This window comes from Cyprinodon variegatus, unplaced genomic scaffold (genome assembly GCF_000732505.1).
Source record: "Cyprinodon variegatus isolate N-32 unplaced genomic scaffold, C_variegatus-1.0 Scaffold328, whole genome shotgun sequence".
Lineage (NCBI taxonomy): Eukaryota > Metazoa > Chordata > Actinopteri > Cyprinodontiformes > Cyprinodontidae > Cyprinodon > Cyprinodon variegatus.
Window position 1 is genome coordinate 646,540 of NW_015150781.1, and position 13,364 is coordinate 659,903.

The 13,364-nt window shown below is 40.5% G+C and overlaps 2 protein-coding genes across 2 annotated transcripts in view; one reads left to right on the forward strand and one right to left on the reverse strand.

The window, feature by feature from the left end:
* kiaa1191 (KIAA1191 ortholog) overlaps positions 1 to 1,077 on the forward strand; it is an 11,190-nt gene extending 10,113 nt beyond the window's left edge. Inside the window, exon 7 of the mRNA XM_015384970.1 lies at positions 588 to 1,077. Coding sequence (XP_015240456.1) covers positions 588 to 796 — 209 coding nt within the window. The 3' untranslated portion in view covers positions 797 to 1,077. The remainder of the gene's footprint in view (positions 1 to 587) is intronic.
* Positions 1,078 to 5,390: 4,313 nt separating this feature from the next.
* LOC107091180 (rho GTPase-activating protein 22-like) overlaps positions 5,391 to 13,364 on the reverse strand; it is a 17,221-nt gene continuing 9,247 nt past the window's right edge. Inside the window, exons 8-9 of the mRNA XM_015384967.1 lie at positions 11,747 to 12,664; positions 5,391 to 6,376 (exon numbers count right to left, since the gene is read on the reverse strand). Coding sequence (XP_015240453.1) covers positions 6,136 to 6,376; positions 11,747 to 12,664 — 1,159 coding nt within the window. The 3' untranslated portion in view covers positions 5,391 to 6,135. The remainder of the gene's footprint in view (positions 6,377 to 11,746; positions 12,665 to 13,364) is intronic.

Genomic DNA, 13,364 nt, shown 5'->3' on the forward strand with positions numbered 1-13,364 from the left:
AAGGTTTTCTAAAAGATGGCGGCCTGTAGGCTCCGATGGCCGTTAATGAACTTTGAATTTGGCCATTTTCCCTCCAGCCTCATTTTATTAGCAGAGTTTGACCTAAAACTCTCCGTACTTCAGAGCTCATGATGTCCTGCTATGGGAAAATACCCACAGCATCATAGATCCTCCACCATACTAAACAATGAGTGTGGGGATTTTTTATTTTATCCTTGTTTTCATGACAGACCTAAATGTTTGAGTTCTGGATCATTTCCAGATAACCAATCAGCTTGTAGATGGTGTCCTGGATGCAGCTCTTTAAGCTTCAGATGCTTTCCCAGCTGATGTCCTCTGGCTGAAGATATGGGCAGCTTTAGGCAGGTTGCTAGTTTAAATTCTACTTAAACCTTCTAGTGAAAAAAGTTTAACTTTATATTCTGATTGATGATTTGATATTCCACACTTGATTAAATAAATTCAAACAATTCAAAATTCTGAGATGCTGCTGCTGTAAGTTCTCTCAGGCAGCTATAAATCAGCAGCTGAAACTGTCAGATTCGATCATCCGTACGCAGCTGTTGAGTCCGGCGTCTCTTTCCCAGCAGGCTTTGCCATCCAGGCGTACCGTGGAGCCCAGAAACCCACCCCCATGGAGGTGATGAAGTCCCAGGCCACACGGCTGGCAGACAACCCCCAGAGAGTTAATCCGCCTCAGATGGAGATCCCCACCATGGAGGGCAGGCGGCAGGGAGCGCGGCCGCACAAGCTCAAACACCGAGACATGAACATCCTGACGCCGTCCGGCTTCTGAGGTCGTGACCTCCAGTGCTGCCAAGGTCCCATGAAACGAGCCCGGTCTTATCGTCCGCCATCTAGCTTCCAGGTTTAACTGTCTTAGAGTGGAAACTTCTTCCAAAGAGAAATGTTTGTTTTTTGCTCATTTCATGTTCATGTCTGCTTTATATTGGGAAGAAAACCGACTCTATTCAGACCAAAATGTTTCTAGACGAGTCCCTGGGTTAGTAACATTCTTTCAGAAAGGAAACCAAACTTTAAATTTCCTCTGAGAGCAAATAGATGAACTGTAATGTTTAAAAAGTGGTCAGCTGACCTCCAGCTAAAGGTTTTCCTTCCTTCAGACCATCGAGCAGCTCAAACACGATGAAGCGTCTTCTCTCCTCCCACTGGTGTTCCCGCAGCGTTTCAATCAGCTCGTGTTTAAGCTGTTTTAGTTTGCTGTTACCTTCTTTATTATGTTGAGTATTTTCATCTTTCAGGTTTTTTCAGCTTTCACTGATTTTTGTTCACTCATTTCATTCCTTCATACTTTCATTTCGGCGTTGAATCTCATCCACAGACCATTTTACATCATGATTTACACAAATGCTCATTATAGTTATAGTCAAATCAGATGGAAAATGTAATTTCCTGATTTTTTTTTTTTTCCAATCTATATTCATTGATATGTAATATGACCAATCAGGGCCTCTGACTGTTGCTAGGTAACACTTATCTGAGTCATATAGCCATATTTGAGGATAGAAGTTCCTTTAAATTACTGCAGTGTGAAACGGTGAAGCTTTGCACTGTTAGTGTTACAGAAGGATCTGCTGGTTGCAGCGTTTATCATCCATCTGCTTTCAGTCCCCTGAAGTTTGTTCTATTCATGTCATTTTGGTTTTTGCTACCAAAAAAAATGCTTTTCATGGGACCTTTGATAGCTACCATAACTCCTTCCTTTGAATTTCCACCCAAACCGCAATATATAGAAAGACAAATCCAACTGTGCTAATTGTTGCTTTGCTCTAAAATCACATCTTTTTTTTCTGAAGCTTTGATTAAATCCATTTGAAATCAGGCTGCAGGTTTGTGTCGGTTTAGTTCAGCAGACGTTAACATGTGGTCCTATTTAAATGCACTTTATCCCCATTAGAAGCTGTTTAATCGGCCTTGCTTTGGAGGCGAATCATTGAAGTGTTGACCAAACAATAAAGCATAAAATGATTCCCTGTATGCTGTAAAGGTCGTCTCAGGATCAAAGGAATGAAATAATCTTTTATTTTAGTTGTTGTACAGATTTAAGAGAAATCAGAAGGATGGAGAAATCCAGAGTGGAAAAATAAAATCCTCATTTTCTCTCTGAAATATGTCAGAGCTCAAAGCTGTTAGAGAATAAAAACCATAAAAACCAGAACCGTTTATCTGTAGTTTCCATTTGAAGGATTGTTTTTTGTTTTTAAACCTGTTTGGAGTTTATAAACTGCTGAGTGAATCGACTGAAACTAAAATGTTTTATCTTGATCATGCATCTGACAGCAGCTCTGTGTTCGGCTGCCTGAGAAACTTCCTGCGTTCATCACCAGGAAAATGTATTTAAAATGATTTGTTTCCTTGTTTGCAGCTGATAGTTGACATAAAATAAAAGGTTTCTGTAAGAGGATGCATGCAGAGCGTGTTTAACGAAGCACTTAGGTTTTTGATCCGGCTCTTGTTTCCACTCTTGCACCTTTTTTTTTTCTTTATAAAGCAAATAATTATTCTCTGGTGATTTAAGTTCAAATTCCTGAAAGTTAATGAGCTGTTACTGCTGTGACCTTCAGACGCTGTCGTTCTGTCGTCACGAACTGTTAATGTTTGTATGTGTGTACCTGTTGGTAATTAGATCGTAGCGTTTATGTTTACAAGAACTTAGTGGTCAGTGTGACCCCCCCCCCCCCCCTTTAATGGGACTGAAGCATCACCATTAGATGTTCTCTCTGTAGGCGTGACTCAGTGTTTCTGATTGTGAGTGCATACAGGTGAGCTCAATAAATATTCCACTCTCGTCCGAAAGGAGCCACGACTCTGAGCTTTTATTTATTGGGGTTTTAAGAACTTTATTTTAATAAATGTCATTGGCACTTCATGATAAAGAGGAAGATCTGGATCTCATCATAGCCTGCTGGGAATCCTGCTGTCAGTCTTCATTTAATTGCTGTTTGATTCAGTGGCTAAAATTAAAACAAGTTGAGTTAAAATTGGTTGTTAGAAAAGTCTGTATCATGCAAAGACAACAGTAATAGATTTATTTAACAGTTATAGATGTTTATAGTATATAAAAAAAATCTTCAATGCAGTACCAGATATTAAAGGCCCAGCCGTAACGGTCCGGTTTGGACATGATATGAGGAGACGTTCAAGCATCTCAGTAAATTAAGATTTAATTTCATGGTATATATTTTGACTTATTTTTCCTTCAGCTTAAAGTTGTAGGGAAACCATATTTAGGTTAAATAATTCTGGCTTAAACATGTATATAAATGTTCTCTTTATCAGACCAGATTGTCCCAAAATTTAGAACATTTCTATTTTTAAACAAATCCTGTCTTAAAAAATGTTTTTGTTTTTTTTCCGTTATCTTCTGCAGGCCAGTTAGTTCTACCTCAGCCTGAACACCTAAATTCAGCCAATCATATATCAACGGTCATCTGTCAATCAAATGTTTTCGGTCATAGCATCTTGATTCATGTGTCGCAGCTAATATACGCAACGGTTGAAACCAGAATCCTTTCCTTTCCCATTGAGTTGCGTCCCAGTGTTCACGGGGATGGACGTCTGTGTCTTCGGCAGGCGTAGAGCTAACAGAACTGGCAGCGTTGCGAGGCAAGGGCTCAAACATGTACGGCTGGAAGCCTTCTACACCAAACCAAGCTTCTGCCGCCCTGGCGTCCTCTTCCACAACATCTTCGTCCCGCTTTCCTCCTCTAAATAAAAAATGGATGACGGAGGAGACTCATCCACGACCTCCGACACTAAACTCTCCTCCTCTTGCATGTTTCCGCTGTCCATAGCGTTCCTTGACAGCGTCGTTTCTAAGTCACCAATTTAGTGCTACTTGGTCCCAATGGAATTTCCCATTGGGAACCTGCTAGCACTAAGTTGCTAACTGGTTAGCAAGATGCTTCCCACAAACCGGCCACAACCAAATAATCAACCAATCACATTCACTTTATTCAATCGTGTAAAGTCGGGCACGACTGGGAGAATTCAGAAATGCAACGGTTGGAGCAGCCTCTTCTCTACGACTTTAAAACACAATGTTTAAAAATAACCCTTGTTTCACTCTTATTGAGCTTCTGAAGTAAACTTTTTTGTTTTATTAGATGCATCTATAATTTATAATTTGGGCAGTTCCAACTCTTGGGGCCGAGTATCCTGCAACTTTTAGATCCATCCTTGGTCCAACACACCTGAGTTACCTCCTCAATCACTGATCTCCATTTATTCACTGGATTGCTGACTGCCTGAAAAAAGTGAAGCCACCGGCCGCCATGTTGGTACTCCCCACTCCCACAGAGACGTGCAGTAAAATGCCTCCCTGTGCAGCATTTAGCTGCTAAAACCAGGAGATTTCTGTCTGCAGGAAGACGTTCCTCAGGTCATTTCCCAGTCAGTGGATGAACTAAGCAATAAATCCATCTATAGCCGATGGATCCTATAGTTTAGTCTGCAGACTAACATTAGTCTGGCTATCTCAGACTGACTGGAAGACATTGACTATTAATTTTATGCTTAATTATTATTTTTAACTATGGCAGGATGGGTCCTCCATTGTTTTTGTAGTGTTTGTATTTCTCATTTGAAAAAGTCCTGTGCTGAAATATATCGCATGTTATACTGAGAGAAAAAAAAAAATAATACTCATGCATTTGACCCATATATATTTATATATATATATAGATATATAGAATTATGTTGCATGCATTACCAGACATGTAAGATGAAATCACCATAACAATGTCATCAATCCATGTTTATTACATGAACATCATCAATTTAGCACTTTGTTTCATCTGTATTATTCTGCTCCATTAACACATTAATTTTAATGTGATTAATTTGTATAATATGTTATATAACATGATTTATAGACTTCATAATGACTCTGCAATTTGATGGGCTGATTTTTTTTTAATTCTAAGTAAAAGTTAATCTACTGATGCTATAAAACAGCCAGTATGTGACAAAGTGATGAATTTATCTTTATTTAAAAAATTTGAAGTCCCCCTGAAAATGAGAACATCATGTTGTTCGATGCTGTAGTGCAGGCATCCCCAACCCCGGTCCTGGAGGCCCGCTGTCCTGCAGGTTTTCCCTGCTTTAGCACAGCTGATATTAAAGATTGCAGTAGACCATCCATCCATTTCTAGCACGCTTATCCCGAGTGGAGTCATGAGGGGCGCTGGTGCCTATCTCGAGCTGTCTATGGGCAGGAGGCGGGGTCCACCCTGGACAGGTCTCCAGTCCATCGCAGGGAAACACAGAGACAAAGAGGACAAACAACCATTCACACACTCTCACCTAAGAAGCATTTAGAGAAGCCAATTACGGTAACCTAACAGTCAGGTTTTTGGTCTGCAGGAGGAAGCTGGAGACTCTGGACCGGGAATCAAACCTGGAACCTTCTTGCTGCAAGGCAGCAGTAGACCAAAAGCCTGTTAATAAGCGTTCAATTAAAATCACATGTGCTGGAGCAAAGGAAACCTGTAAAACCTGCAGGACAGCGGGCCTGGAGGACCAAAGTTGGGGATGCCTGCTGCAGCGCACAGATTGTTTACATTGCGACTGGTCTAACTAGGGAGTACCAATATGGCGGCCGGTGGCTTCGCTCCAACCCCGTTCTATGGTCAATCAGCGATCCATTAAACAGAGATCAGGTTCCTCCAGAGTCCCCTCTATCATCTAATTACTTGATTCAGGTGTGATGAACCAAACTCCCATCTAGCAGTTGCAGGATAGCGGCCATCAGGACCTGGAATCATCCACCCCTGATTTAGGAGAAGCTTGCAGATTTGCCCTCAGAAGCAATAGCTTTACCAGGCTGTTGCTGGATCGTCTCGCCTCACAAACCATCATAGAAGGTTGGGCAGCGTTAGGTGGAAGTTTTCTGCTGAGAATCTAGAGCTTTCTTTAGTTTGGTGACCAAGTTGCCTTAGAATACTAGAAATAATAGTTTTTTTTAAGCAAATCTCATATAAAGTATGAACTATGTTCTTTTTTCTTTACTGGTACTCTAAACCATACCACTCATCAGGCTGTTTCTAACCCGCCTCCTCTTTACAAACTGAAGCTTCCCTTCAGTCCTGCTGACAGAAAGTGGCGTTCTGACTTTCAGATACTTCCTCCACCCCTCCTTCCCAGCTCTCCTCCTCTTCTGCGTATTTCTCCGTATCTCCTGAAGAACAGCTCCATCTCTTTCTGCAGGGAGGTGTTCCAGCGCTCTGCGTCTGCTTTGGCTCTCTCCATGTTTCTGATTTTGATCTCAGCGACGCTCTGGCTTCTCCTCTGCTGCTCCAGACTGAGCCGCAGGACGGCCACTTGTCTTTCGAGGACATCGTTGCTGCGCTCCAGCCTGAGATGAACAGAGGAAGGACATCAATATGGAAGCTGTTGAACCTGTTCATTTAAAAACAAAACCAAGGTCTGTAAATGTACACATATATTTTATAGGATTTTAATTTCTTTTTCTAATTTCTAATCTAACTTTTATAGTATAGGTTAGAGCTCTTCAAAAAATAAAAAAATGTATTTTTATTGCAGGACGATTTACTATTCTTTTAAGGTAAAAATCATTTTGTTCTCAGACGATCTTCTGCCAAGTTATAACGTCTAGATAACGAAACACCGTCATATTTTTAGAGGCAGGGTAGAAAATTATCCTATAACTTCTAAAAAATAGACTTTCAAGTTGGCAATGATATCATTTAAAAGCTAATAAAATTCTCTACCAATCCATGTAAAAATATATACTATTTGTTTTATTTGTATACATTTTTAGATTACATATTTTAAGACAAAGACAGTTTTCTTGATTAAAAATTGTTATAAATTAAAAAAATCCTAATGTAGAAGTAAACTCTGATTAAAATAGTTATTTTCTTTGTTTATACTTTGTACAAAAGCAGTGGTATTTTCTTTACTCTTGTTGAATCCATTAAATTACGTAAACTCCAAATGTTGGGCGTCGGGCACATTTGATTATTATACATTTTGATGCAGTAACACCAGAAAAAAACTAAGACAATTTCCTATTTTTCCTAACTTCCTAATTTTATTAGCTTTTAAAGGTATTATTGCCAACTTTCTAAGTCTATTTTTTTTTTTTATAAGTTAGAGCTAAATTCTCTACCCTGCCCCCTAAAAATATGTTTCGTTATCCAGACGTTGTAACTTGAGGGCCTTTGGGGCAGCAGAAGCATCACCTGAGAACAAAATTATTGTTATTTTTTAACTTGTCAGGTTCCAAAGAATGGGAAATCTTCCAGTCTGCTATGAAAATCAAAAGGTTTTATTTTTTGAAGAGGTCTAATCATGGGCATTTAGCCCCTTACTGCAATACTCCTAATATTCCAACCTGTTTTTTCCAGTAGCTCTTATAAGGAAATAAGAGTCCTCCTATGTGGATTCAGTTTAACTGGCAGAATTAAAGGTGCAGCTGATTTCTACCGCTGGATGGAAATTAAACAAATATTAATTAGTTCCAATGAACAAATTCACAGAGAAATAAAAAGCTTTATTTCCAGGTAGTGGTTTACATCTATTAACACATTTCATAGAACAGCTGTAAACAAATATTCAGCCTTTTCAGCTCCTCACAGCCACTATGGAGCATTTTTCCTTTGGATAAACTTTACATGCAGCAGTGCAGCTACCACAAACAACTACAAACAATCTCTAAGTTCCAGGAACTTAGAGATTCACTTCCACACAGAAAGCCCATATTCTGATCTTCAGTTACCACAGTATACATGTCAGATTAAATAATACTACTTATACTTCAGCGATAGTATCTAGGTGTTACTTTATTGTATATCTTGTACCATATCCGTTGGTTGTGCTGTTCTTTTTCCATCTCTGCAGGTGATGAAGCAGACTGAAGATGTTTTATCATTATCTCCCTTTTATCTCCTCTTTCTTTCATCTTTTCTCTTTTTTCTGTTTTCACTTTCCTGTTCTATTTATATTGCAGCGTCCATAGAACCTGTAAAACTCTCTACATGATATAATAAAGCTATTTATATGCATAAATCAAATGGAACACTATGTAAGACTCTTTTTGGCATCAAGACAATTATTCTTATTGCCTTATTGCCAGACAGGACACTGTTTAAAAAAAAACACTTTTTGATCATTGGACTGATGATATGATAAGGATTTACTCTCCTCCTGCCCATTGACCCTAGGATAGGTGAACCTAGCAAAAAAAACATGATTACATTCAATCACATGACATGCTTGAGCAATAGTTTGGTGTTATACTGATCAGAACAAAGTTGGAAACAGTTTTCACCCTGGTGCTGGGGTGGGTGGGGGGGTGAGGCACTGTGTTACAGTCAGGTACAAACTGAAGTTTGTTAAACTGCACCTTAAATAGCTCCATAAAGCAGCAGATCCACTTCAAGATCCTCCGAGTTCTAAAGCTCTCAATAACCTTTTTAAAATACACTATATTGCCAAAAGTATTTGCTCACCCATCCAAATTATTGGAATCAGGTGTTCCAATCACTTCCATGACCACAGGTGTATAAATTCAAGCACCTAGGCATGCAGACTGTTTTTACAAACATTTGTGAAAGAATGGGTCGCTCTCAGGAGCTCAGTGAATTCCAGCGTGGAACTGTGATAGGATGCCACCTGTGCAACAAATCCAGTCGTGAAATTTCCTCGCTCCTAAATATTCCACAGTCAACTGTCAGCTGTATTATAAGAAAATGGAAGTGTTTGGGAACGACAGCAACTCAGCCACGAAGTGGTAGGCCACGTAAACTGACGGAGCGGGGTCAGCAGATGCTGACGCGCATAGTGCGAAGAGGTCGCCAACTTTCTGCAGAGTCAATCACTACAGACCTCCAAACTTCATGTGGCCTTCAGATTAGCTCAAGAACAGTGCGCAGAGAGCTTCATGGAATGGGTTTCCATGGTCGAGCAGCTGCATCCAAGCCATACATCACCAAGTGCAATGCAAAGCGTCGGATGCGGTGGTGTAAAGCACGCCGCCACTGGACTCTAGAGCAGTGGAGACGCGTTCTCTGGAGTGACGAATCGCGCTTCTCCATCTGGCAATCTGATGGACGGGTCTGGGTTTGGCGGTTGCCAGGAGAACGGTACTTGTCTGACTGCATTGTGCCAAGTGTAAAGTTTGGTGGAGGGGGGATTATGGTGTGGGGTTGTTTTTCAGGAGCTGGGCTTGGCCCCTTAGTTCCAGTGAAAGGAACTCTGAATGCTTCAGCATACCAAGACATTTTGGACAATTCCATGCTCCCAACTTTGTGGGAACAGTTTGGAGCTGGCCCCTTCCTCTTCCAACATGACTGTGCACCAGTGCACAAAGCAAGGTCCATAAAGACATGGATGACAGAGTCTGGTGTGGATGAACTTGACTGGCCTGCACAGAGTCCTGACCTCAACCCGATAGAACACCTTTGGGATGAATTAGAGCGGAGACTGAGAGCCAGGCCTTCTCGTCCAACATCAGTGTGCGACCTCACAAATGCGCTTCTGGAAGAATGGTCAAAAATTCCCATAAACACACTCCTAAACCTTGTGGACAGCCTTCCCAGAAGAGTTGAAGCTGTTCTAGCTGCAAAGGGTGGACCGACGTCATATTGAACCCTATGGATTAGGAACGGGATGTCACTTAAGCTCATATGTGAGTCAAGGCAGGTGAGCAAATACTTTTGGCAATATAGTGTATATTGATTTTTATCAAAAGTGCTGATAAATAAAACGTATTATTGTTGTATATTATTATTATCATAAAAAAAAGGAAGCTCATAATAATTGCAAAACTGTGTTTTTAATCTACATGGATTGTTGCACCCCAAATTGTCCAGTTGTTCAATTCTATTCAGTTTATTTCTAAGCACTAAGCATGCTTGTAGCGACAGTGGAGAGGAAAAACTCCCTTTGAACAGGAAGAAACCTCCAGCAGAACCAGGCTCAGTGTGAGCGGCAATCTGCTGAGGCCCACTGGGGTTCAAGGAGACAGAAGCAGACATAGAAAAAGAAGCATAGATACAAAAGGCAACTGTCAACCAGCTCCACAGGCGGCCTAGAACTCGATTATAGATGCTCTGACAGATACGTAAACACAAACAAAAAGTCAAGGTCTAGATCCAAATCAAACTGCGATCTGGGAATTGAAAATCTGTATCCAGAGAAACTCTGTTCTATTTGACTAGTTACATTTATTTGCAAAGAATGCTGGTTCCACATCACTAAAAGACTTGCAGCTGTAGTCGCAGGATCTTTGTTCCACAAACGTGTTAATATATATTAACACGCTGCATTGTTTACAACTGTTAATATATATTAATATATATATATTTCATTTAATAAATGGACAACACCTTCTGCAGGTTTTTGATCTTAACATGATAGCCATAACTCTTTTTGGTTTTTTTTTGTTTAGGTTGTAATGTTACAAAATAGGACTTTGTATGTATGAATACTTTTGGAAGTGCTGTACATATCTGAGTTTTGTTAGCATCCCTACCAAAACACTCTCGATATATGGCCTGCTCAAAGAAATGCTCCTCTTCAGACTCCACCTGGCCTTTCTTTTTACTGAGCAATATGAGCTTTCATAAATAATGTCAGGATTTTGGAACCCAAAGATGCGCAGTGTACGACGGAGTATTAGGGCCACACATGAAGAGAAAAAATATTTTTGCCATGACGAGATTAAACTCGACATGTCGACTTTAAACTCGTCATGGCAAAAATATTTTTTCTCTTCATGTGTGGCCCTGATACTCCGTCGTAGCAGTGAAGCTTAACCACCCATATCAGCCTTTTCAAAATGTTAATGACAGAGACGCTTTGATGTTTATTACTCAAGAAAAAATATAAATCCTGCTGTTTAAAAAGGCTTTTATAGAACTTAGAGAATCAACTTCAGCTTTTTACTCAGTTAAAAATGTAAAAGTACTATTTTTAAAACTACATCAAGTATAAAAATAAAAGTAATGCAGGAGAAAATGTTAAGGCCAGAAGTTTTACTGCTCTACCTTATTAAAATTACAATTCTACAATTCTGGATGATAACTTCCTTAGACTTCATTTTATTAGTTTTATAACTAATGGTAACAGAGTCACATTTAACTTTGCATCATCTTGAAAAACTATTTATTTTGGTTTGTGTATACATATTTATGTATGTTTATGTGTAGGTAGGTATGTATTTATATGGATATATATAGCAACATAATTATAAATATTGTAAGTTAAAGAAATACAAGAATTAAAGGGGTAGGAGTACATAAGTTTACTTCTTTCTACTCCTTTTCGCACATGTAATGGAGGTATATTAATTTAGGAAAGAAGGGCACCTTGTTTGTTGTTTTTCTCTCCAATGTTTTTAAACATTGTTTTATTGTTTTTTTGTTTTTACTCTTGCATGTTCGAAATAAAGAATAAAAAAAAAAGAAAAAAGAAATTTTCTGGATGAAACTAATTGTTTTGATAAATAAACTAGATTTCAAATGTATGTCCTTCCTTGAGTTTTGTAACTATTTGAAAAGTTGTAATCCTTCTCTTGTAGTGTACCTCGCCTCCTGAAAGTTCTGCATCATCAGGCCAGACAATGGGACTTTTTTTCCTACCATAATATTAGAAGACGTTGGGTACCTTTAGACCTTGGCAAGTTCTGAGGAAGTCTAGAGGTAATAGGAAAGGGGGACAAAATGGATGTTAAACGTTCATATACAGCATAAGTCCTTACCTCTCAATCCTGCTCTGGTACTCTGCCTTTTGCTGAGCCATTTGCTGCCTTAGCTTGGCCACCAGTGAATGATTCTCCCTCAGCTCTAAGTGAGACTCTTGAAGCTGAAGAGGTGGAGGTCCTGAAGGGAGGAAAACCTCAGAACTCCCCGTGCTGAGCGGGCTGAAGCTGATGACAGAACAGGAAGCCCAGGAGCTGGGATGGTGAGTGTCAACATGATCTTCATGATCATCTTTTTCACGGCTTTCCCTTTTTCTTTTCTGACCCAAAGGCAACATTTTGGATCTCTTTGGTGGAATATAAGGACTATCTGCACTCAGATCATCATTGTTCTCATCTAATGGAAGAACTTCACAGGAAGACCATGAGGAAGAGGATTCTCCTTCCTTACCCAGTCCTTGATCTGCCCCTGCTTCACACATTTCAGCATTTGTTCCTGGAGCAGGCGAACCAGACTTCTCCATGGGAACATTCTGCATGGCGTGAGGCAGAGAGGTTCTGTCCAGGTTGTCGTAGGCAGAAGGCGTACTATCCTCTTGTGCCTGACTGCTGCTCCTACTGGCCACTTCCTGAACGTCACCCTCTTCCTCTGCCCTTTTAACGCTCCAGTAAGCAGAGGATGTATTCTCTGGGTGCGGCCATCCTTCATCCCATCCCAGGACCATCCCCTGCCTCGAGCTTCCACCTTGTAACTCAGAGTTTGTTGTTGCTGCTTGAGCATTTGCAGAAGATGACCCTTGGCCGTTATGGTACTTGTTATAATCTCCTCTGTGGCCAACAGGATGGGGTTTGATGGACTCAGTGGAGGAAGGCAAGGGGAAGAAACAGTTCTCTGGGTGGGAGGAGGTGTAGCGATGACCGAGGTGTCTTTTCTGTCCAGAGAGCAAGTCTGATTCACCGCCAGCAGAGAAGATACACCTGAAAAGAAATATATATAAAAATCTGTTTATAGAGCCACATAAAGTATTTCTGCCATTGCAGTGCACCAAATTTAAAGCAGCCAAGAAACTTCTGAGCCATTCATTCTTCAGTCTGGTAACAAAGCTAATAGAGATCCTGATTTCACTCTTCAGCAGTACCTGGTACCAGTGACATGTGGCCCATTTGTTGAAAAACCTGTTCTAAAGTGGGAGCCAAACTGCACGCTTATCAGTGGCGGCTGCTGCTTTCTGAAACAGGGGAGGCTCAGTGGTGTTATTTAAATCCAAAGGTCATTTATTGCATTAACAAATGTTGAAACACGTAAAACACATTAATGCACCTGGTGAAAACAGCTGTTGAAAAACTCTGAGATAATAGAGTAGTAGTCATTCAAAATGTCCCCACTTTCATTGATGGACCCCTGGTTGGTCCTTTGCTGGTCCTTGGCTTGTCCTTTGCTGGTCATTGGCTAGTCCCTGGCTTGTCCTTTGCTGGTCCTTGGCTAGTCCTTTGCTGGTCATTGGCTAGTCCTTGGCTTGTCCTTTGCTGGTCATTGGCTAGTCCTTGGCTTGTCCTTTGCTGGTCATTGGCTAGTCCTTGGCTTGTCCTTTGCTGGTCATTGGCTAGTCCCTGGCTTGTCCTTTGCTGGTCCTTGGCTGGTCCTTGGCTGGTCCTTGGCTGGTCCTTTGCTGGTCCT